The sequence below is a fragment of the Drosophila albomicans genome, chromosome 3 (genome assembly GCF_009650485.2).
Source record: "Drosophila albomicans strain 15112-1751.03 chromosome 3, ASM965048v2, whole genome shotgun sequence".
Classification (NCBI taxonomy): Eukaryota; Metazoa; Arthropoda; class Insecta; order Diptera; family Drosophilidae; genus Drosophila; species Drosophila albomicans.
Window position 1 is genome coordinate 50,247,995 of NC_047629.2, and position 25,512 is coordinate 50,273,506.

General features: G+C 37.5%; 1 protein-coding gene across 5 annotated transcripts in view; it reads right to left on the minus strand.

Moving 5' to 3' along the window:
- The window catches only part of LOC117567636 (band 7 protein AGAP004871), a 47,754-nt gene that overhangs the window by 16,655 nt on the left and 5,587 nt on the right, over positions 1–25,512 (minus strand). For 3 of the 5 annotated variants that reach the window (XM_052003890.1, XM_034247739.2, XM_034247741.2), the window contains exon 2: positions 20,678–20,777. In XM_052003890.1, coding sequence (XP_051859850.1) covers positions 20,678–20,777 — 100 coding nt within the window. Of the gene's footprint in view, positions 1–2,535; positions 3,516–20,677; positions 20,778–25,512 lie in introns of those variants that run through there. The other 2 variants (XM_034247737.2, XM_034247738.2) reach the window with 2 other exon arrangements.

Here is a 25,512-nt window from a genome sequence, read left to right on the forward strand (position 1 = left end):
AACTACTAAAAAAAAGCGGAAAACCAAAAAAGCGAAATACAAAATAAATTGAAAGCAAATCATAATTAATGCATGTCATGTCACTTAAATGCTATTTACAAGTTGCAGTTTGTAGTTTTGCAGTTTCGCAGTTTGTCTCTGGGTTTTTGCTGTCTGGCAATTAGCGTTGCAGTTTTGCCATTTCCATTTCTATTTTTAGTTTCAATTACAGTTCATTGAGAGAACTTGCAACAATGCTGCACGCTCAACGCCCACTGATGTCAGCAAAGTGTTTTTAACGAGCTTACGCACACTCACACCGAGAGACACAAACAAAAAATGTTGTGCTGCTGAAACTTTGTAGAACTGTGCTATGACTATGAATGTATATATGTACATATATATGTATATAGCTAAGCCAACAAGCTATTAAACATTCGAGGACGAACTTGCTGTTGCTACTGCTGCTGCTGCACAACTTTTATTGAAATTGATTTCGAAATAATTGCAATGGCGTTGACGTCGATTTGAATGAGGATGGCGGATGCGGATGTGGATTGTGGATGCGGCAAGCAGCAAGCGGGGGGTGGGGAGCGGATTAAGAGTGTAGCGAGCGAGTGGCAGGTGCCGGATGTGGTGCCTGCTGACAAATGAAGGCTTTCTCTGAGTGTGCAAAGAGTGTGCCGCGAGTGCTGCTGAGTGTGAAGTGCGCGTTTGTGCTATGCTAATAGATTTACGGCCCCAAAATTGTTTTCGCTTTAAGCAAATGCAAAAATAGCTAAACTTTGTGCGCGAAATGAAATTAGTTTGAACTTGTGTGCAGCTTAAGCATAATAGTTATCCTTGCTAACCGATTTTTGGTACATATAATAATAACTATAGTTTTTATGATTCCAGAAATTTGATTGCGATTAGATAAACATTCTTTTGTATGGAGAACTTTGAGTTTAAGTAGCTTTGGCTGGTAATCTGGTATATTTTAAGCTCTATTATATGTTTCAATATACCAAATACAAACTTTGGTATATTTTTAGCATTTCTGCAGTATATTTTGGTATATTTTTAATGAATCACTATTCAATATATCAAATTTTATATATTTTAGTACTTTTGTGGTATATTATATTAAAATATTGGTATATTGTGGGGTGCGGTTGGTTAATTTTGGTATATTTTTGGTATATTTTAAGAACAATACTCCACTGTTTTGGCTCACAGTCGAGTCCACTCGAATGTAGCTTTCTTACTTATTTTATTTGAGTTTTATTAATGAGAAAAATGTTGCATACTTTCATTTTCTCGCACTCATAATATTTATTAAGAGCGCAGCACTTGTATTTCGTTGCTTAATTTTCACAATGTGTGTATGTGTATGTGTTGGTGTGTGGTCATCATTTTTTAATGACCAAACAGTCAGTGGCAGTTGGCCAACTCGCTCCGCTCAGCAACAACAGCCAAGCATATCCCCGGTTTTTGCTGTCCATCATTGCCGCATACGCATACGTCATAGCAGAAGCAGCCACAGCAGCAGCAGCTACAGCTACAGCTAAAGCAAGCCCCTGGCAAAAAGCTTTGCGCTGAAAATGGGTCACTTTGTTTTTGTTGTTTTTGTTGCTGTTGTTGCTGTTGCTGCTGCTGCTTCTGCTGTTGTTTTTGTTGGTATTGTTGTACATGTATTTTTTAAGGCACTGATTGAATTTTGCATGCCAAATGCGTGCATGCTTTTGCTTTTGCTTTTGAGACAGACAGGCAAAGAGATGAGGCTTAAGCCTGCCAGTGAAAGCGTATTTGGGCTAAACCCCTTTTTGTCAGCCTAATGAAGCGATTAGCGTGCATATGAAATGATAAGTATATTAACCTAAAACGCAAACACATTCGCATTCATAAGCAGATTTTCATTGTTGATTATAATGTATGTGATATAAACCTGTTTAAAGACAGTTATAATGTGGAATGATATTGAAACAATTTAGGATACATACACAAAACCTGTTTACACACAGCAAACAGGAAAGAAACAATAGAACTACGGGATACACACACACACACACAGACAGCACACACACACTCACACACACAGTCAGACAGAGACAGAGCCAAAATTGCATCAATAAATTATGAGCCTGTTGAGTGATGCGTTGCGAGCGACTAGCAAAGTGATTTGATTGAAGCGAGAGCTCCTTCATTCTTTTTTTTTATATTTTTTATTTATTTCCGCTAATGAAATTGCCATCAAAATGCTGGCCATAAAATACAAAATGGCTGTAAATGTGAATACTTTGTTTTTTTTGTATTTTTACGAGCATGTGTAAGAGAGATTATTAAGTGGCGTGTTTGAAAAATCGTAGCAGGCTGCTGCCGCGCAACAAGTACGACGCAGCAAATGCAATATTGTGTACGAGTATTGTATAAAAGCCAGCAAACAGCCCCACAGCGCCACATTAAAATGATGTACACAATTAGAGCTACGAAATGTTATATATACTATATATATAGAGACGTATATTTATGTACAGAGCAAAGAGAGTGCTTTTTATCTGCCTGTCTAGGACTCACCTCGCCGCTGCTCGGCTCTGTGTATAGCCTGCTGCTGCTGCGATTGCTGCATCAATGCATGATGACTGTGTGGCAGCGGCAACTGCTGCTGCTGCTGCTGTTGTTGTAGCTGTTGCTGCTGCTGCTGTTGATGCTGTTGCTGTTGGTGATGTTCACGTTCTCTGAGCTGCGGAGGTGGAGGCTGTTGTTGCTGCTGCTGTTGCTGCTGCTGTGGCTGCAACATCGTCTGCTGCTGCTGCTGCATCGTCTGTGACTGCGACTGTGGCGTTGTGCCCGCTGATAATGGCAGGTGATGGTCCCTATCTCTACTCAGCAGCTGCTGCTCATTTGACACACTCGCTGATGGCGCTGGCGCTGGTGTTGCAAATGTGCTGGTGCTCGTCGTGGCCACCACACGCTGCGGCTGCTGATGATGATGCCGATGCAGCTGATGATCCCGATGCTCCATGTCCATCATCGAATCGGGCATCAAGCCGCGCTCACAAAACGACGCCACGGCGACGGCTGTGTGTGGAGGAGCCAGCGGCTCCTACTACTGCACTCTGCACTACTTTTGCTTCCTCTTTGATGTGTGTGTGTGAGTGGCGTTAGAGCTCAGTCTTCAGCTTTGACGTCTTCCAGTGGCAGATACATGATGATGTTGAGATACCAGGCCAGGGCTACCGCAAACGCATCACACACACTTTTTTTTGGCACTTGGCACTTTTCTTCAGCAGCAAAATCACAGACACACACACACTCGCCACTCTACTACATTAACACTTGCATATACACACACACACACAGGCACACGCACTCGCTCACACTCACACACACTACCACACTACGTTGAGCTAGTTTTCCTAGCACTTTCCACTCATATTGCTGCTGCTGCTTTTGCTGCTGTTGTCCCAGGCTCCAGGTTGTGGCTTGGCGTTTCCTTTTTTTAGGCTCCTTTTAGCTGCTGTAGCTGCTGCTGCCTCGCTCAGAATCCAACTGAAAGTGTGTTGCCAGCGCGCATCCTTTTATATACACCACATCCACACAGCACCAGCCGCCGTAGCAGCAGCGGCAGCGGCAGACGTAAAGCTTTGCGTGAGAGCGATGCAAACTTTGTTATCACCGAGGGAGAAGTTGCGCTTGCAACGTGTGTTTTTGTGTGTGTCTGTTTGTGTGTGGCAAATGGCAAATGATCAAATGAGCTTTTTGCTGCGTTTGCAGCTGCAATTCGCAGCATTGCATAGGCTGCCCCTTCCAGCTTTTTTGTCACCTACGGCTTGCCTTTATATTTTTCGTGTTGTCTGCAGCTTGCACTGACCTTGCGCATTGTGCGACACGTTGGGCTTTTCGCTTTACCCTGGCTTGCTTGAGGAACTTCAGGAACAAAGCTTTGCGGCAAGCTTTCAGTAGGGGAAATTCGTAACAGTTCCACAAAACTAGGAGAGAAATAAACGAAGTACACTCAACGAGAGAGTGAGAGAGAGAGTTCAGCTTCGTTTTAGTACACTGTGCTAAAAATGCACAAAAAAAAGTAAGAGGAAACTATGAAGGTATGCGAACGATGCCAGGAGCCGATGCTCCGAAAACACACAGGTGAGAAAAACGAATTTATGACACTTTCCCATGCTGCGTAGCTGTTGCTGGTGCTGCTTCTATTTCGTATTGCCATTTTCTATTGCTATTGGTGAGTTTCATTGTCGTAGCTCGTTGCCTGACTGTCTGTCAACCACTTGAGCGGGGCGGCTTTTCAATTTTTACCTATTTTGTATTTGTTTACCGGCACGGAATGATATGAGTGCCGTGTCGACTCCATTATGTGCATTTCAATTGGTACACAGAAGTGAAGTGCGAATATATAAGTAAGGGTAGAGTAAGGTGTAGGTTTTTCAAACATTCTAATGAACATTCTCTAGCTCGAACTGCTGTCGAACTGTCGCACATTTGGGTCACAGCAGCAACAGCAGCAGGAGCTTTGCTTTTGAGCGTCGTCAATTACCATTTACGCTTCATTAAATGCCACGCGCACTCGTTCGCTCGCAACTTGCATCATTTCAACCAGGCCAAGCTCTGAGGTATCGAGTATCCAGTATCTGTGTTTCCCCCAGTCGACTTCTTGTTGTTGTTGTATTTAATGTGGCACCACAGTGCGTATGAGTGTCGTTATGTGTGACATTTATGCATACACAATACTTCACTCCACTTCAATCGCAATCGCAATCGAAATCCCAATTCGTATCCCAATCCAATTCCATCAAGAGTCTTCAGACACATAGGTTATGTGCGTGTGCTGTTAATTAATCTTGTTTTTTTTCTGGCTTGGTTTGGTTTGGTTTGGCATTTGATTAATGTGCGAATGTGATTTGGGTTGAGTATGCAGTAGACAAATAGTCACACTTGAGTGGACAGCAACGCGCTCATTAGCAGCTGAACTCGAAGCTTGTGTGTAATACCTTAAAACATTGTTAGTTTAAAGATGGAAAAGTCAGCTTAATAGATTTGCGAATTTACTGCTACATAAACTACGCCTAAAGGCAGTAAACCATTCGCATTGGCATTGGATGAGAATGTTTTTATAGACAAACATAAAAAAAAGGACAACAAAAGGCGCAAAGCACTTTGCGTATCGAAAACATTTCAGTTAAGTGAAGACGATGATGAACCAGAGTGAAGTCAGAAGGCAAGGCCAAAACAAAAGCCACAAAACCATAAACAGTGAGAGACCGAGAGCGACAGCCTCGTAGCAAATCGAAGAAAATGCCAGCACACAAGTCATGACAATGCGCAAAACGAGTGAAAGCAAAGCACAAGAAAAAGTAAGTAAAAAAGCTACAGTCGAGTGTGCTCGACTGTGTGATACCCGCTACCCATTTTTAAAGAAAGCCAAAGAGTGCGGTATTAATAGTTAAAAATACTAGAAATATACCAACGACTAAGTTTGGTATATTGATATAGTACTGTATATTGCAAAAGTGTGGTATTCATTTAAAATATACTAAGCTAATGTACTGTAAAATACTGCAAATATTGGTATATTAATATAGTACTACATACAAAATATACAAGCAAGCATAACAAATGTTGCCGACAAAAATTATATTTCTTTCTCTTATAGTCTCTAAAATCTAGGTGATCATATGGACGGACAGACAGACAGACAGACAGACAGACAGGCAGACGGACAGACGCACACAGCAATATCGGCTTGGCTGATAAAGAATATATTATATATACTTTATAGGGTCAAAGATGCCTCCTTCTGCCTGTTACATATATTTCCTGGAGCCACAAAGATATAATACCCTTCTATCCTAGGGTAGCGGGTATAAAAATAACATGAATGTCAGAGAGAAAAACAAAAGAAAACCTTGTAAGAATATCCAAAATGAATGTGGCCTAAAGCCAAACCAAAGTTGAAGCTGGCTGCTGAATGCTGGACCAGGCCAAAACGCTGAACCGCATGTCCTGCGAGCGAAATTAGCCAGGCAAATATGTCGCACTTAACTGCAAACGGAAATGTAGCCACAGCGCCAGAGCGCCAAAGATATCAGCGCGAACACGTACACAGCACACACACACACACACACACTCACACATACAATAGCACAACATCCTGGCAGAGCAATTGCCTAGGCCTAACGAGGGGGCGTGTTGTGGGCTGTGGACTGTGGGCTGCGGGTTGAGACTTGGGTTTGTGCCTCATAATTGTTGACGTTTGCGCTTTTTGTCGTCGGGTGGGTGGCGGGTGGAGGGCGGGTTCCATGTGACACAAATGCGTCGAATTATTGTCATATGAGGTCACTGTCCCTGTCTCGGCTCGCAGTGAAAGTTTTTGCCGGCACACAAACAGACGGACCGAGAGACATTCTGACACTTTGGCGCTTTGTTTGCTTGTGTGTTGTGTGTCTATATGAAGCTGGCAAGTCAAGCAAAATTTCTCTTGAACATTACCGCAACAACAATAGCAATAGCAGCAGCAGAAGCAGCAGCAGTAGATGTAACAGTAAACAGCCAGCAGCTGCAACAACAACTTTGCAACTTGTGGGCTTCGTTACACGCTTTAAGTGGCCGCATCGTTTTGCGGCCAAATGCAACAGTTAACACACACGTTGCGTATACGACTTGTGTGGCCAAACGAAATGTGCTGGATAATAGCACACAAGACAAAAGAGTTTCGCTTGTTTCGTGATGACGAATGAAAACAGATGGAGCATTAAATGGGATTTAGACGAAAGTTGAGTGGAATGAAGAGGAAAAGATTGCGATGATTGGATTTGCAAACTTATGGAATTGATTGCAAGCTTTTCGTATTCTGCTTGCATCTGAATAATTGGCAAAAGGTGAAGAGGAAAAACGGAAAAAGGTTAAATCCAGATAAGAGTGCTAAGTCGATTGGAATTTATAGAATTTTGTGAAATCGTTTCATGAATTTCTAATATTGCAATAATACGAAGTGTGAGTGAATAAATGTGATTTAAATTTCATGAAATTCGAGCTGAATAAATTGAACTTTAAAAGAGAATTGGATATAGCAATTGAGCTAGAATATAATTTAAATTCTGTCAAATGCATTGACCTCTTTTCTTGTGCCACTTTTAGCTTGAAATAAATTGCGTAGCAAGAATCAAATTTCAACTGCTTTTCATTTGCTTTTCTGTCAAATTTTCATAGAAACTTTGCTCAATATTTAATCAGGAAACTGCATTAATCATAGAACAGATGAGCAGAGATATTCGTAATGTAATAAGTAAACTGATTGCCACAACGAACACGAACACGCGCACACTTACAATTCTATTAGTATTTTCCTGTCTATCTGTCTTCTGTCGGTCGGTCTTCGTTGCGGGATGCTCATGAAATATGAAAGCACAGTGAAATTTATGCGATTCGGCCAAAATGAAATGTGCGAGTTCAATTTATGAAGCTGATTGGCCCCAAGCGTACTGAACAGAAATATGGAGGAAGAGACTGAAACCGAGTGAGAGCTTGTCAGAAGTTGAAGCTGGACCTTGTTAAAGCGTGGCTCGGTTGCAGAAGTTTATCGAGTGTTGCATACAGATAAGCTGGGGCAATCAGAGATGCTTCACTAATTGCTCAGCTCTCATTGGTATCGTGTGTATGTTGGGGATATAAAGTTATGCAGCTCGCTTGTCGACATGTGGCATATCAATCGTTAAATGCGATGCGAGGGCAAAGCTGTTAAGTCCACTAAACTTCGCTGGCAAAGAGCAAAAACCAATCAATAATTCATAACTGCACATTGACGACACATTCCGTGGCAATAAAATGAAAAGCGAAATGTGAAATGAAAAACGACCCAAGCAAAAATGCTTGGGCAATAATTTAGCTGGCCAGTGAGTCCAAGCACAAGTACAAACGACATCGGCGGCATCCTCATCGACCTGCTGTTGGGCATGAAACATGAAATGACTTTATCAATGGCGACTTCCTCGAGTTCAGCGTGCTCACGCTCACTCACATATAAGTACAATCGACAGTGGCTGCGACAGACATGCCTACACAGTACAGTGTGTACGTACATAGAATGAATGCCAGGCGCCGCCATTGGCAGCAAATGTCGCACAATTTCTTTGGTTTTTTTTTTGTGAATACTCTGGACTTGGTTAAAAGGGTAGCAAACAAATGCTTTTCTTGTTATCTGTGAAATTTCCTTAACCAAAATTTCAACCTATTCATATTTGAAATTATTCTTTATTTTAGATTTATTCTTATTTTGGATTTATTATTGCATAAGTAATTTGTTATTTAAATTCTGATAATAACGAATTAAAAATTAGGTATTTAAAACCCTTTTCCATTTTAAGATTACTTTTCGACATACTTTTGTTTAATTTAATTGTTTGCAAGCTATTTAAGAAGTTGTATATTTCAATGCTGAAGGTCAATATAATGCACTTTAAACTTCGATTTTAATTTGGAATAACAAAAACATTTTTTTTTAAAAAGAAGAAGAAATAAAATTACTAACATTATAGTTAATTTAAAAATATAGTAAAACAACGAAAAGTTATATGCGCTTCCTACGATATAATCAAACAAAATTTTTGGCAATAAACTTAGAATAGAAAAATTTAAAACTGAATTTATGAATTTTTCTGGAAAGAGGTCAATTTCATTAGTTTATATTATTAAGTTTATTATTTTAATCATTAAGCACAGTATAATGCGCTTTAAACGTTTGTCAAAAATTTGTGTCTTCTGAAGTTCAATTCTATTTGTTTACTTTAACTTTTTCCATGATATCTCTGAGTTTTGTTATTCTTAAGCAGAATATTGAGTTTTAGGATTGGAATTTAAAATCATTTGTTCGATTCTAAATTTATTTCTTTTAAATATTATTTCATGATTTAGTGTAAAGAGAACTTAACATTATTTTTGTTTACTTTAATTTATGTGTGCCTACGAAGTATCTCACAGTTGACCAATTCCTCTTGAAACATTCCTACTTGTTTTTCTTATTTTTTGCTTCACTTCTTTTTGCCATTGGGCGACTGACTATCTTTGCTCTTTTTTCTTGCGCCGCTGTCGTTGACTCTGTGAGTGGTGTCCTTTAATGTTCCGCCGAGGCATGAAATATTGATGTGTGTATGTAGCATTGTATGAATGCCTTCACATACATATGTATATGTGTTTATTCTGTGTACATACATATATATATTTATATTGAAAACTGGCTTGTGCTCATTTCATTGATTTCAAGCCATAAGCGAATGGTTTGCGTGGCTTTTAAATTAAGTAAAATGCAGATGGGGGAATACTATAAGTGAAAAGCGATGAGGCGAGGGCAATGCTTTTGAAACTTTAATAAACGCGCAAATACCCATTAAATCTGACGGCGTGTTTACGGAGCAGCTGTAAGCTGTAAGCTGTAATGACCCGCCAGATTGCCGAGATAAGCCCCAAGGCAACAATTAATAGTTAACCGTGCGGTGGGCGAGAGCTGACATCAGCAGCAGCAACAACAGCGGCATCAATGAAGTCAGTTTGCTGACCTAAATGGAAATTAATTAAAGCTGCCTCGGAGGGGGCCAGTTTTATGCATTGTTTGGCAGGATGTCGGCTGAATGAATATATGTTAAACGGCGGACGGATATGTAATACGCGAACTTCATCGGTTGATGGGTAAACAATTGATGCGACCACAACGCACTATGTTGAATTTGACCCGTTTTTGTGGCCAAAATTAAAATTTTTTAAATTAACAAGATTTTTGAATGCAGGTTTCTTGTATAATAAAGGTTATTGCTATACGAAGGTATTTTAGAAAAGTGGGCGTGTCAACGCCCACATAAATCGAAAAAAAGCGAATATATAAATCAATTTTCAAGTTAGAGACCCGAATTTTGGAACACATGATGAATGTCCTACTTCAAATGCTTCCTGAAAATTTGGTTCAGATCGGATAATAAATATGGAAGTTATTCAAGAAAAAAAAAATCGCAAAGGCTTTAGCAGTTCTGCAATTCTGGCCAAATGCTACTCCCTAATAATTCAAATTACGCAAAAAACCGCAAAAAACGCATAATGAGCTTACATGTTATGAATTCAGAATTGACAGATCTACAACATGTATATGGACACTTACTGAACAAATTTGAACATTTTAGTTAAAACCTTTTGGAAAGTTCAACTTTCTTTCGAAAAGTGACAAGGGGACAACACTTGCTAAATATACAAATTGTTAGAAAAATACGAACAAAACACGGAACATATTAGTATCAACACATAGTAATAACTTAAAGAAGTAATATCCTTTTGAATTTTATTATTCAATGATTTTTTGTGGAGAGATATGCCAATTTGAAATTGCATCGCAAATTTAACATTTAACACTGCACGTATTGTCTGCTTGCAACAGCTTACTTTAACAGCTGTTATTTTAACATTAAACTGTTAAGTTAACATTTTCGGTATACAATATCGCGATTTGATCATTTCTCAACATGGTAACATTAAAAACACGGAAATTTGAATACTTGCGAAAAATGAGTTTTGGCCACGAAAACGGGTCAAATTCAACATAGTGCAACGCAAAAGAGCAACGATGAAATGACAGCTGCAAACAGCCAAAGTCCTGATAACGTGGCCAACTGGAAAATCAATTAAAGTGCAGCACACGTCGACGTGGTGAACATTTTTGCTGAGCTTGTTGGTGTGACTTAATGTGGAAGCTTTCTACTACATCACACACACACACACATCCTCTCGTTGCTAGCTGCTGGCTGCAAAACTTAATTATCACCGACGGATGTGGCGCTGCATGTGGCGGAAATGTGTGCTGCATGCTGCAGCATGCAACACGACGTTGCCTCCTTCTCCTCCTCCCAAACACTTGACGACACCAGCAGCAGCAAACACGCCTCGACAATTTTAAAACATATTTCACTTGAGCGAGCATTCCCTTTGCCAGCCCAAGTAAAAATGTCGTCAACGTATGGAAAACGGAAAATGGCAAAATCAACGACAACCACATCATTTAATTATATGTACCATTTGTATGGGGGTGCAAAAAAAAAAAAAAAAGAAGGAGAAACGCAAGAACTAAAACTTTAAGCCAAAACCCTCAGCTGCATTACACGCATCGCAACGCGTCCTTGCAAATGACTTAAATTAATCTCATAAAAAGTTGAGAAAAAGAAAAGTTTGTGCCTTTGGCAAAACAGTGTAACTTCAGTATAATGAACATAAGTGCAACGATGAAATTGTTTGCCAAAGTGTGTAAATGGTAATGGAGAATAAAGTTATGCCTTTCGAAACTAAACTTGTAAACAACTAATAAATATACAAGTTGTGTTCGACAAGAAGCAGACAGTGTGCTCAAAATAGCGCAATAGAGGTCATTTAACAAACTGTTTTGCTGTGCTAAATAAACACTTTAATTCAATTAAATATCAATATTGAAAGCTTGCCAAGAACAGAACACCACTAGCTTTTCAACTGCATGACTTTATATTATTTAATGTTGGAACTAATTATTTTAAGAATAATCCTTTCTATAGTTGAAGTTTAATCTATAATGTAACTACATTTAATCACAAGAAATAGTTTTTTAGTAATTTAGTTTAATATATCATTCATAAAATATAATTTTTCCATTAAAAATGTTGTTTTAAAAAAAAGTAATTGATATTCTTTTAAAATATGCTCTTTTCTTAAATCAGAAAATCCCTGACTTTGAATATAATTTATGCTAATTAGAAAATGTAAATAAGACTAGCACAATATGTTAATAGTTAAATATTAAATTCAGAAATAAATTCTTATTAATACCTGGTACTCCAAAACCAGTTCGTTAAACTATATTGGATACATTTTTTTATAGTGCAGCGCTAATTTTTATGATTCAAATCGCAGCCAATTTCAATAAGCTTCTAAGTGCGTAAGCACAGTATCTTTGATAACAAATTTCTTTAAGTCGCTGCTTTATTGTAGCTGGTTAAAATTTATTTGGTTCTTAAGCCAATTTTACACAGATTTAAAATTAAAAATTTTTTAAATTTTTTTTTAAATCCAAAGGCTCGTTTTTCAACAAATTTTCCAAATTTATTTCATATAGAACTGCCTTATATCGCAGCTTTTCATAGTAAGCTCAAATTTACTTGAGTCTCACATAAATATATTCGTGTGATTTTAATCAAATTTCTAAAAGTAAAAGGATTATTTCCATTTCATTCTAGATAAAATATACACATGACTTTAACCAAGTTTCAAATCGAAGACCATTCGAGTAACTCAACCTAGTAAACCTATTAAAGTACTTTATTATCTCAGCTCTACTGTAGCAGCCACAAATTTATTTGATTGTGCCCTAAATATATGACTTTAATCAAGTTTCAAATCGAAGCTCATTTCAGTTAGTTCCCAAGACACTCAATCTTGCGATGCGGCTCATTAGCTGCGCCATTTTGGTAGTTGGGTTAGACAATGTCTTACCTCGACTGAAGCCAAAGCCGCTGGTAGAGCCTGAGACGGTGGTGTCGAGTGGGGCGCGACGAGGCGAGGCGCTAATCTCGCGTGGACTGCTGTGGCTGCTGCTCAGCATTTTGTTGTAGTTGCTGTTGCCAAGCGGTGCTGGACGATGATGTCCGTTGGTGCGTTGTATTTGCTGTTGGTGTTGGTGGTGCTGATGCTGATGTTGGTGGTGTAGTGGTTGGTGGTGCAGTGGCCGTGGTGCATGACGTTGCTGGCCAGCAGCTGTGTTCATGCTGCCAGCAGTCGACTGCCACAAACTATCTGTGCGGTCCGATATGTTGAGGCCGTATATTTATGCTCGATTTTTTATTTATTTGCGCAACAGATGTGTGAGGACAATTTACTGTGCTGAGAATACTGAGAGTGTGTTTGCACTGATTAGAGAAAGATTTCAGCACTTGCTATTTGTTGCCGCATGAAAATTTGGTTGTAATCAGATAGAAATTGTAGAAGTTGTTCAAGAAATTCTTTTCTATGTTTCTTTGTCTGACAATATTTAAGTGCACTATGGTATATTTTTAATGTTGTACTATATCAATATACCAAATTTAAACTTTGGTAGATTTTAGTATTTTTCATGTAAATTAATTAGGCATATTTTAATAATAATACCGCACTCTTTTGTTGGCAGCAGTCGACTAGCAAAAACTTTTTTGTATGCTTTGGCTTACAATCTGGTATTTTTAGGACTTTATGGTAAATTTAAGATGTAGTACTACATCAATATAGCATTTGGTATATTTTAGTATTATTGTATATTAATTTGGTATATTTTTAATAATAATACCGCACTGTTTTACCAGCAGCAGTCGACTGTCACAAACTGCCCGTGCGGTCTGACACATTGAGGCCGTAAAATTAAACTCGAATTCGATTTAGTTGAACAACAAATGTATGAGGACACTTTACTGTGCTGAAAGTGCTGAAAGAGTGTGTTTGAAGTTTGCACAGATTAGAGAAAGATATCAGCACTTGCTAATTGTTGCCACAAGTTGCACCTGCCAATTGGCAACTGCGAAACTTTTGGCTTTATTTAAGTTACGCTTTAAACTGCATCGGAGCAAAACTCAATGCAAAAGTTTTGTGCTGCCACAAAAAGTTGTTGTGGGAATTCTGGCCGACGGCACTTGGCTTGCCACTCGTTGCAAGTATGAAATACTCAGTTGCCAGCCAAAAGGCAACAACCAAAATAATGAATGCAAAGGAATAAAAAAAACAACAACAGCACAATTATTATTAAATGTGGCTCGTACCCAAAACGGGCTGCTGGCTGCTACTGCTTATGCTGATGCTCATGACCCTTTGCTCCTTTGGCTGGCTGGCTTCACTTTTCCAACACGAAAAACTAATTTAATAAAAACAAAACGAGAGAGAGAGAAAACTCAGCCTGCGGCAATGTTTTTTTTTTTTTTTGCCTGTGTGAGAGTTTCACTTTTCTTTTATGTTATTATATTTTTTACTATTTTTTATTTTTGATATATTTTTGCACTTTTTTCGTTGCTTTAGTTTTGATTATTATAATTCACTTGAAGTTGGCTTTGTGGCTGCAGCGTGGCTCGATGTGCACTGACCAAAAGCCAACTGAACGGCCAGCCAACGAGTGTTATTTAATTTATTTATTGTGTCCTGCACTTGGGGCACACACAGAGAAACCCTTTCTCCCCCCCTCCGCCACGATTCATGTGCTGCACGTTTTTCTATTTTTTTGCGTAATGGGGTTGCAATGTTTGCGCTTTGTGGGCACGTACAATGGTTGGCCAAGTAACCGTAAAGCTAATGCCAGGTAGGCATCAAGACCCTCCCCCCGTCAGTTTGATGGACGACCAATTTGTGTGTGAACTGCCATTGACAGTGGACGTTGACAACTGGCAAACTGACTGGCTATGTTAATGGCTCGAATATGTTGCGTAATCCAACGTATACGTAATTTTTTTTCATTTGCCGCAATTTTGAGCTCAAGGCTGGCAGGATGTATGCTGACGACTGTCGGAAATGCATTGCCGATGCCGATGCATGAGCATCTTTTGTCTGCTGACAACCTCGAGCTACATAAGCGTTATAGATGAGCGACAATAGCAAAAACCGAAAATGAAATCCCCAAACCACAAAACTGTAAACGAACTGAATGTAGTTCATTGTGTAAATGATGTGGCGGCGGTTTGTTCATTATGTTCACTTGGACTTGGGCATCAGTCAAGTCAAGTCGAAAAGTCGCAAGTCGCAAGTCGAGTCGAGTCAAGTCAGCGGAACTCACATTGACAATTCTGTGGCAGTGGCAGTGGCAGCTGCCGCCAACTGTTGTAGGCCAGCAAGTAGGCCATTTTGCATACTCGTTTTATTCTCAAACTCAGACTCAGCTTGTGCTCAGGTTCATTCTCTCTCTCTCTTGGCTCAAAAGGATGTCGACTTTCAACCGGTTGCTCCCGAGGTAATAACTGTGGCAACAGCAGCAAGTGAAAGTCATCCAAGCACTCTTGACTCTCCCTCTCGTTTACCTCGCTTTTCTAACTGTCTCTCTGCTGGCATTTACATGCTTGCATAAACCTGAATATTTTATAATGCGCCCCTTACTGCAATCCAGCTAAAAAGAATCCTTAGCCAACTGTCGGCTCGTCGACTCGTCTGCTGTTCGTCGGCTCGTTATCGTTGTGTTTGTAAAATTGAATTGTAAATATTTAAGTGGCAGGCATTTTTAAGTATCCGTCGAGTAAACTTTTGAATACAAAGTACTAACTATTCACATCAAGCTCAACTTCAACACGAGCGCATATGTTCATTTCAATGATAGTTAGTTGAGCGAGCATTCATTAGGTTTCACTTGTTTTCGAACTTATGTTACTTATGTATTTTTATTAGTTTTAATTTAACAATTTTATTAAAATTGAACAAATAATTTAAGTATTAAATTAATTCATTTTTATTTAAATGCACGAAATTATATTAAGAGACAAATTAACAACTACATGGAGTAAATTATATGAAAAGAGTTTTCCTTACAAATTTCGATCAATGCATTTGTTGATTAAAAAAGTTGAACAACCACAAATTGAAATTGCTTCAAAATTAAACTCAACTACTGTTTGATATTTGTTGTTGACACATTGCAGAAAATTGGTATACTATACAGAAAAATTCTTCGAAGGTAAGCAATTATTTGATGGGAAAATAAGCTTTTGGAATTCCTCAATTAGGTTAATGTGAATTTGCAAATCTCTGCTTAATGTATCGATTGGCAAGAATGGTTTAAAGTTGCAAAAGTAATAGTCTCTTTTATTGGAATTATTGAATATATTCAGATTAATAATAGTTTACTTAAAAGAGAATTACTTCATATTAGTTTATAATTGCAATAACCTAACATAATATATTCGTACCAAAAAAAGTCTTTTAAAAAAGATTCACTTGATATTTATAGCCACCATCTTCTTGACTAATTCAGGAAATACTCGTATTAAAAGTCCAGCTCAAGTACGCTTCAAATTAAAAGCGCAATCGAAACCAGGACTTTCCATTCCATTAGCGGTAATGAGTAAAAAGTGCTTGTGCAATTAGTTTAAATTACTGGCAACTCGTTGTTTGAGTTTGTGTTGTGGCCATTCGCTTGGTTACTGCCACCCAAACAACTCGATTGGTCAGCCAACCAAATCCGCACAGAACACATACTAACAATTTACCTGCAATTTTCATTCATTCTTTCCTTTTTTCAGTCTGATCAATAAGACTGAGCAATTTATTGGCCAGCTGTTGGGTTGCATGCTTGCAACAAGTGTTGCATGTACTGTTTGTGTGTGTCACTGTACAGCTTTAGCTACGGTCATCAGTCTTGGCGTAATTACAGCAATACGTATACGCCCTGTTGCACCAAAAGGGGTGCAGCATGTAGTGTAGTGTAGCGCGACGCGAAGTGGCGCCACTTGTGCCCATTTTTCGGGGCAGCAACGACGCCTTTGTGCGTCAAATTAACAACTTCCGCATGAGGCCACATGCCACTTGCACCCAAATGCGTCATTTTCTATGCAGCTTTTGTCCTCTAACACACAGCACGAAGAACTTGTAAAGCATATAGAGAGAGGGAGAGAGAGAGAGAGATACTAGCGCAGGCCACTTTGGGCATATTGTCATTGCTTGGCCAGTTGCCAGAAGAACTGAAGATGCAGACTGGCAAACAACACACAGAGAGCAAGAGAGAGAGAGAGAGAGAGAGATTTAGAACTAGAGACAGAGGCTATTATTGTGCTTTAATGGCAGATAAAATGGCAGCAGCTTAGTGTAGAGAACACAGCAATCTAACTGTGCACACTGAAATGGGACATTAATTAAAAAGGACTATTTCCAGTTTGCTGCAAACGAAACGTTTAACACGCGCACACAAAATGCTTGAGAATGCATCGTTTTGAATCACTTTTAAATTGTGGAAGAGTATTTTTCCCTTTGACTAACTTATGAAGCTGCAGGGAAATAAACTATACGCAAAGTATTCAAAGTATTCAATCAACGTATTGCGAACATTCAACTGGCTTGTTTCCGTTTGTCTAATGTCACCCCAAGGCATTGAAGCATTCTCGACATCCTCGATCGATATTCACATTGAAGTGCAATATATTCCCACACTTTTAGTCGAAAATTGGCAACTTTCAAGCAGCATCCTGTTGCAACAAAAAAGTTGCAAACAAATTTGCAAGCTTTGAAGCACGCTTCAAAAATTTTAAACACAAGTCTATACAAAAAGTTGCCCAAGAGTTTAGTTGGCTGTGCATGGTTATTGGCAAAAGGTTAGAAATATAGTTGGTAAATATTTTACTTCCGACATGTTTGGAATTCACTGCATAAAAGAGTGTATATTTGAATAGAGAATTGAATGAATTTAGCTTGGTATGTATACACATAAATTTATTAAATATTTCACTTCAAAATATTATGATGTCTCGGAAATTCACTGTAAATTTGAATAAAAAATTGAATGAATATTGCTTAAAGAAAACATCAAAATTTAGTAAATATTTTTCTCTGAATAATTTTATGTATACAATTAAATACAAAGAGCTTGAATAATTTGATATTTTGCAATTTCACAGAATGAATAAGTGTTTATTTTGGGATAAAACTTAATAAATACCTATAAATACTTTTAAAATATTACGACATTTCACGACATATATACGTGTATATATATAATTTTAAATATTTCTGAAATTCATATTGCTTAAAAGAGTTCATAATTTAATAGCGAATTGATTAAATATAACTTGCTGAAATTTTTTATTATCAAAAGTATCTGAAAATTGAGGGCAGAATATGAATAAATGATCAAGCGAATGTATTTGTATTGTGTGCTAAAATTAGAACAATATGCTAGTCAAATTTAATTTCAGAATGTTTCAGATAAGCAGTTAAAACCAGAAAAATGTTATACTATTAAAGGTATCTGCCAACACAGTTGAGAGCAAGATATATATATATTTTCAAGAGAATATATTTCTTCTTATACATTCTAAATTTAGATAAATTTCTTAGCCAAATTTAAATTTAAGAAGTTTTGCATAAACGGTAACAGTTAAGATCAGATAAAACTCCGTTGAATGTCGCAGATATTTTTCAAGAATTTCGAGATTGCAATTTTATTTCAAAAGACATTTCCGTCGCGCAGAGCAGCGTAAAGCAGAGCTAAGGTATCTTTAGTACAAATACGAAATCAAATAAAATCAAATATTTGAATCCAAGCAAAAAAGCGGACAAAAAATGTCTGGCGTTTATCTCGTGAAATTCATAAGCGACTTCATAGCCAGAGCTGAGCTGAGCTGAGGACTTCTCCTGCCTCGTTAAATATTTGTTGGCAATCCAGAGAGAGAAAGAGAAATATCTGCTCAGCGTGACTAAGTGAAAAAGCCGAAGAAAATTTTTGCACTCAAATTGCAGCCAGGGACATAATCTTTTATATTGCTCTGTGTATATATGTATCTTTCTGTGTGTGTGTGAGTGTTTGTTTGTGTATGAGTATGTTGAGGCTAAGGCGATTTTCTTAACTTTTACTGCGGGGCCTCTTCAGTGCATTGAACCAGACGCTGCTGCTTCTGGCTGCTGGCTGTGCTGTGTGCTATCTTTTGGTCCTGTTTGGGTCCCCACTTGGTCCTCGATTGGTTGGCAGCCAACGCCACAGGCTTTCGACTGCGCTTTGTGTTTGTCTTTATGGTCCGCACTCGACGTTTTTGCTGCCCAGCATGAGCTCAACAGAGAGTGGATCGAATGGGTGGCTTCGGGTGGCTTCGGGTGGTTGGTTTGTTGTTGGAAACGCTTTCGCATTTTTAATTTCTTTTATTTGGCCTTTGTTTTGCGGCCTTTTGTTGCCTGCAAATTATTTGCTTTACTTTTGGTTTCGCTAGTGCCAACAGATATCAGCTGCCAAGTAGCAGACTGCCAGCTGCCAGCCATCTCGGCCAGCTGCTAAAGGCCAAGTTAATGCTAAATTAGGGACACAAACAGAACGACCGCAGCGGAAGGAGGCAAGAGGTCAGCGGAAAAGGGGAAATGTATAGGGAAGGACACACAGCGAAAGGAGGCCCCAAATTAACTAATGATGAAAAATGCCCAATGCGCTGTGTTGTCCCTTGTCAACTCTGCGAATACCCTGTAAATATGTTTCAAGTGAAGATGATACGAGCTAAAAGAAAAGCATTAAGTTATGATGAAAAGAAAAACATTTTCCTTGGAATATTTTAACACAATGCGACTCACTTTATAGGGTATTCAGTAGTCTATCATTTTCCACTACTCCCCGCTCTTATTTAGAAATCTGGACGGTCATTAAAGTCGAGTGCAAATGATGCTTTATGTGCGAGAGCCAGCAAATGAAGCTGTCGTCTGTGCGCAGACAAAACTTATCAAGATATACTCGACTCTAATCGGAGTGGAGTGAATTGAAGTGTCTGGCCGGAGAAAGGCCCAAAAGGCGCTCCAGCCTTATGCGTTGTGCATTTGCCAGCCTTTTGGGAGCCCAAGGGAAAGCAAGCCATGCTAAGCAGCGAAAGCATTTTTCCTCATATATAAAACAAATATTAAGCATACGCCTTGCATGCCCAGACGAACTTTTGCGGTTTGTTGAGCACTTTGCAAATGTTATGCTAATGCAATTGCACATACACACACTCACCACACACATAGACGCACACACATACATTGATGCACACGCACTCTCTCTTACATACTTAGTAAATAGATAACTCGATAGAGATTCGAGTAAATATTTCATGTTGAAGAACTTAATTTTCGGCTAAACTATTTCCATTGCATTTCAGCAAATGAAAATGAAAATGTAAATAGTATAATGGGTACTCGTGTGTATTCAAACGTTGCATACTTACGCTTTCTATAGTGTGTATATATTTACAAATGAAATAATTATATTGCATAGTATTTAGTTTCAATTTTTTTTTTTAGGACTCACCAAGTCTACGTACTACAGATGAGGCGATTTTAGATGTGAAAGAGAAGCGTTTTGGTTGGTTGATTGGTTGGTTATTTTATTTTTTTGGTTGGTTGATGATGCGTTTTATTTATTATATTTGTTTTTGATATGCAATTTTGTACAGAGTAAGAGAGAGGAGGAGAGTTTCGTTTTCCAAATTCGGCGAATTTGTTGAGCAAGCATCATGAAATGATTACGGTTTTTTGGTTAGTTTTGATTAGATTAAAGTAGATTAGATTAGTTTATTTTATGGTTAGCACATATTTATATAATAATCTAAGCATTTAAATCTAAGGATTAACAAACATGCAGGCAAATTTTGCATGCGCTGGCTAAGCGTAGGCAAAAAACCGCTAAGCGAAATGTGAAACGCTATTTATTTGCTGATGCTGCTGCTGTGGCTGCTGCTGCTGCTTTGGCTTCGAGGATGGCGGTGGTGGTGGGGGGGCTTAACTATGTCAACTGCAAAGCCAGTAGGTCAGGGATAGAGAGTCCATAGTTCCATGCAATAATCCCAAGCAGCAGCAGCAGCGGCAGCAAAAGCAGCAGCAGCGGTAAGTTACCTTTCTGTGTTTTGGCTCGGGCTCGGGGTAAGGGGAACACTATATAGTACACTATACACAAAAATACACACATGGTAGGGGCCGGGGAGGTGGGGGGTACACTGAGGGGGGGGGGGGGGGGGCTACTGGTAGGAGATGACACACTTACTTTTCATGATGCGATTTCGGTATTCATCGTCGCGCTGCATGGTTACGCTGCCGCCACCGTTGGAGACCATCGAGCTCACTTGTTCCATAGGCACAATATCCTGCAAGGCAGATCAGAGAAATATATATGTGTTATATGTATGTCTGTGGAACTAACTTGACAGCAGCAATAATAATAATAATAACTAAAAGTCTGCACGTTGTATATATTTGAGTTTTACATTTTGAGCAAAACTTTTGCAGCTGCAGCACAAAAATATTGTACGAGTTACTGCCAGAGTTGGAGAAACTTAATTAGCAGCAGTGTACAACAGCCAAATTGCATTTATCCAGAACACGGAATACCTCATGCAGTTGCTCTTGGCCATTTCACAGTTCTTCTCCCTCTCCCCCCTCCCCTTAGTCTGCCACCCGATGCTGTCCATTGTTAGCACACAAAAAATTAAGTAGATAAATTGTTTTTATACCCGTTACTCATAGGGTATGATGATTTCTGGAAATTTAATTACGCCATTCCGATAAAAAATGTAGAAGTAATTTAAGAATTGGTTTTATATGGCAAAAAAAAGGATTCTACTTCGAGTCTTGTGGTATATTTTGATAGTATATCGATATACCAACATATATATGTCAGAATACTTTAGTATTCTTTTGTAAGTTTTTTTTTTGAAAAACGTAGAACGTATAAGTATATTAATATACCAAGTACAGCTTTCTAGTATATTTTAATTGTAATAGTACATCGATATACCAAAATATAGTTGTCAGCATATTTTAGTATTCTTTGTCACGTTTTTTGGATAACGTATCAGTATATTAATATACCAAATATAGTGTTATGCTATTTTTCGAAGGTAATAGTATATAGATATACCAAATATTATTATTGTTTGTTAATATTTTTTGGTATATTTATATATACATATAATGTAAAACGTGATAATATATTCATATACCAAAAACAGTTGTCGGCAAAATTTACAATTTATATTTTTATAATAATGCCGCACTGTTTTGGTTTTATGTATATAATATCATATCGGTATCGGTTTTTGGTATATTTTAGTATTTTTTAGTATATTTTTATAGGAAAGCGGCACTGTTTTGCTTTAATGAAAAATGGGTAATGGGTATCTTATAGTCGAACACACTCGACTATAGTTTTCTCACTTCTTTTTTATTTGCTCATTTTTTTGGGATAAGTTCTTTTGGTTTTTATTTTATTTTTTTTTTTTGCTGCCCTCTCGCTGTGTGCGGGCGCCAACAAAAGCATTTTCCGTATGCGGTTTTTAAATGCTTCCCGCTTGGCCCCTTTACTCCCTCCCACACCTCCCCCCCTCTACCCATTCTGAGTGACTGCATCAGCAGCTGCTGCGTTGCCCAGCGAGCTGTGATATTTTTCAATGTTTATTGTTTGCATTCAGCAAACAGCTATTGCCCCAAGCTACCAAAACTCCCTTCTGTCCCTCCTCTCTATTTCCTCTCTTGTTATCCCTGTGCTTCCTTTTCAGCACTGACATGAACAAACATTGAGTAAAATGGATTATTTTCTGTGCGCTCGTCGACATTTATTAATGAAATTTGCAGTGAGCCAGCCGAGCTGGTTATTGTCTGGCCGGATTTGCGTTATAATAAACGCATTTTGGTCCCCAAACCGCGCAGCGATTCTGGCAATGAAAAAATTAGCTGATAAAATATTCGCAGTTTAGTGCGCATCGTTTTAAACGTGGCAGGCAAGCACGCAGTCAGGCGTGCAACAAATTGCCATACAACAATGCGCAAATTACACATTAAAGCATGCGTTTATGGCGGCAAAAGCGGAGAGAGTGGGAAACTAATAAAATCTGGTTGTAAAATTCTAATTTAGAATTTTCTTTCAAGGCCTTAAATTTGGTTTGTTTTGCCGGAAATAACTAAAATTAAATTTAAGAATAAATTTAATTAATTTCAGCAATTAAAAGTAGACCACAAAATTGTAAAATCATATTAAACTAATTTAAGAAGAAAATTAAAATAAATTTATAATACAAGTTAATGTCACTTCATTTAAGAAATATTTAATTGCCTGACAGTATTTTTCTAATTTGCTTATCTTTAGAAAAAAATCAAATTAAATTGCAGAAAATAAAAATATAAATATAATTCATACATTGTTCTTCTATTTAAACATCGAATATTTCAAATAAAATGTTTTCAAACTAAAAGAATATTTAAATTTATTGAAATGATAATTTAATTTGCTATCAGAGTTTATCCAATAAAGTTGTCTTGATATATTGATTAAGAAAAGTGCCCAAAAAAGTAGTAATATAATTCTCTTAAAAATTTAGATAAATTAAATAAAAACACTGTATTACAAAATATAAATACAAACATAAATAATAAAGAAAATTTGAATTTTCTGGTAGCATTTTAAGTCGGGAAAAAAACATTCATTTATTTAATTGCGGTAATTTTAATATAACTTACTTATTGTTCTTCTGATTACACTTAAACAAATTAATAAAATTGATAAATTATAAATGCAAGGTTGATTTCCACTTCGTTAAATATAAATGTAATTTGCCTCATAATTCATTTTGAATGGCAATCAAAAATTACGCAGCTCTGTATTCAATAATTATAATCCAATAATAAACAGGCAATCAAATTGCAAAATTCATTCAGCATCGTTGAGCATTGAAAATGTAATTTAACATGATAAACTGAGTTAGTTCAATTGGAAATTTTAGTATTTATTTTTGTCGAATAAATTTGAATTTTACTCTTGTTCTTTATTTTGAGTCTGTAATATGAGAAATGTCGTCGTATTTATTTTTAATCAACGAGAAATCTTATTTATTTATGTGAAAATAAAGCAATCAAAATGCAGAATGTATAATAGCCAGCATTATTTTCCATTAAAACTTTTGTGGAAATGCGATATTAAATCAATACATACAAAAGACCAGCAACAAATGATAGGCAAACAAAAATGCGAGTATGGAGTTTGGAGGAATGTGAAGAATGCCTGCCAAGAGTAAATCGCATAAAAAATACGGATATGCTGGGCTATAAATCAAAAGATACCCAAAAAAAAAAAACGAGAAAAAAAATGAAAACAAGAGAGAACAGGACAACAACAAGACAAGAATAACAGATCAGAAATGTCATGATTTATTTGGTAGCATCGTTCAGCAATAGCAATCGCAATAGCCTTCATCTTTGCGTCTGAACACCCCGAAAACTGACAATAACTTTGAATTTAATCTGTCGCAAAGCAGACGTGCCCAGTTCAACACACACACAAACACACATACATGGACCGATAGTCATTTGTATAATGCAGCAGCAGTAGAGAGTAGAGAGAAAAAACGAAGAGAATGAAGTGCCAAAATGTATATCACGTATACGCCATGTGAAATGCGCAATTCAATTTTGATCTAAACACGCATTATGCAGCATATTACGCATACGCCAAGTGAGCACACACACACATGCATAAAACAGCAGCAATTTAAATGCGGGAGCAACAAGAAGGGGCAGAGAACGGGGGAAGCAACGCCCTTGCGTCATATTAACGACTTTTGCATATTGAAAATGTTTTGCCGACAAAATGTGACAAACTTTCAACGACTTTGTTGTCGTCGTCGTCGTCGTCATCTGCGAGTTTTAAGTTCAGTTCAGTTGAGTTGAGTTTTCAGCTCTGTTTGCTGTTTTCGGCATGGCAGACAGCCAAGAGGCATCTCTCTGCAAACGTGTCGAGTTGATGACGACAGCAACCAGAAACCAGCAACAAGGATAACAGCTAACAGGTAACAGGTAACTATGTACATACGAGTAGACTTCAATTAAAATGTACCACAAATTGCTTTTTTGTGTTTGTGCACAGCAAATAACACACACACACACACAACTGCTCAGTTGGCAGGCTTGATAAACGGATTAAATGAAAATATAAATCTCTGATTGATAGCCTTGGAAGTGCAAAATTACCTGCACAGTTGATGGCACTTTGCGCACAAATTTCTCGACTCTTCGATTTCAATTTACCAATGCGACAAAAACACCCGCTGTGCTCGCAAGTTTACTTAACTTTACGAAGAATGTTTAAGCTGGGGTTTTATACGTGCTTACCATACGGTAGAAGGGTATTATAATTTAATGACTACTGTAAATGTATATAGCAGAATAAGGAGCAATCTTCGAACCCATTAGGTTTACATTTATGTTCTCTACTAGCCTTAACGGCTGAGACGATAGTCATGACCATCTGCCCATCTGTCTATATAAGCACATATATCTCAGAGACCATACAAGATTGAGATAAATATCAGGAAATAGTATTTAACTGAAACTGGAACAAATAATTAAAACGTCAGGAATAATTCTATTTGGACAACTCCTGTTATTATTAATGCAAATTTATATTATTTTTAATTATGGCTGGACCCATTAAACCTGCACAAATCATACAGCTAACGTATTTTTTTGGACCTCATAATAATAAATGCTTTCTTTGTGATTATTAATCAGTTGAAAAACAACAAAACAAACAAAGACAGTTTTGTATTCTATAATACACTTTGAATGAAGTAGTAAGCCCATACAACAAATTTGCATTTTGATATATTATAGTATTTTTGCGGTATATTAATTTGATATATTTCAATACTCTTGGTACATTTATGTGTTATACTTTAATATTTTTCGGTTTATTATATTTGGCATTCTTTAGTATTTTTGTTTTATAAATGTGGCAGGTTTTAGTATTTTTATATATTAATTTGATATACTTTTGTCTTTTTCGCTATAATAATTTGGTATAATCCAGTATTTTTCGATACATTACTTTGC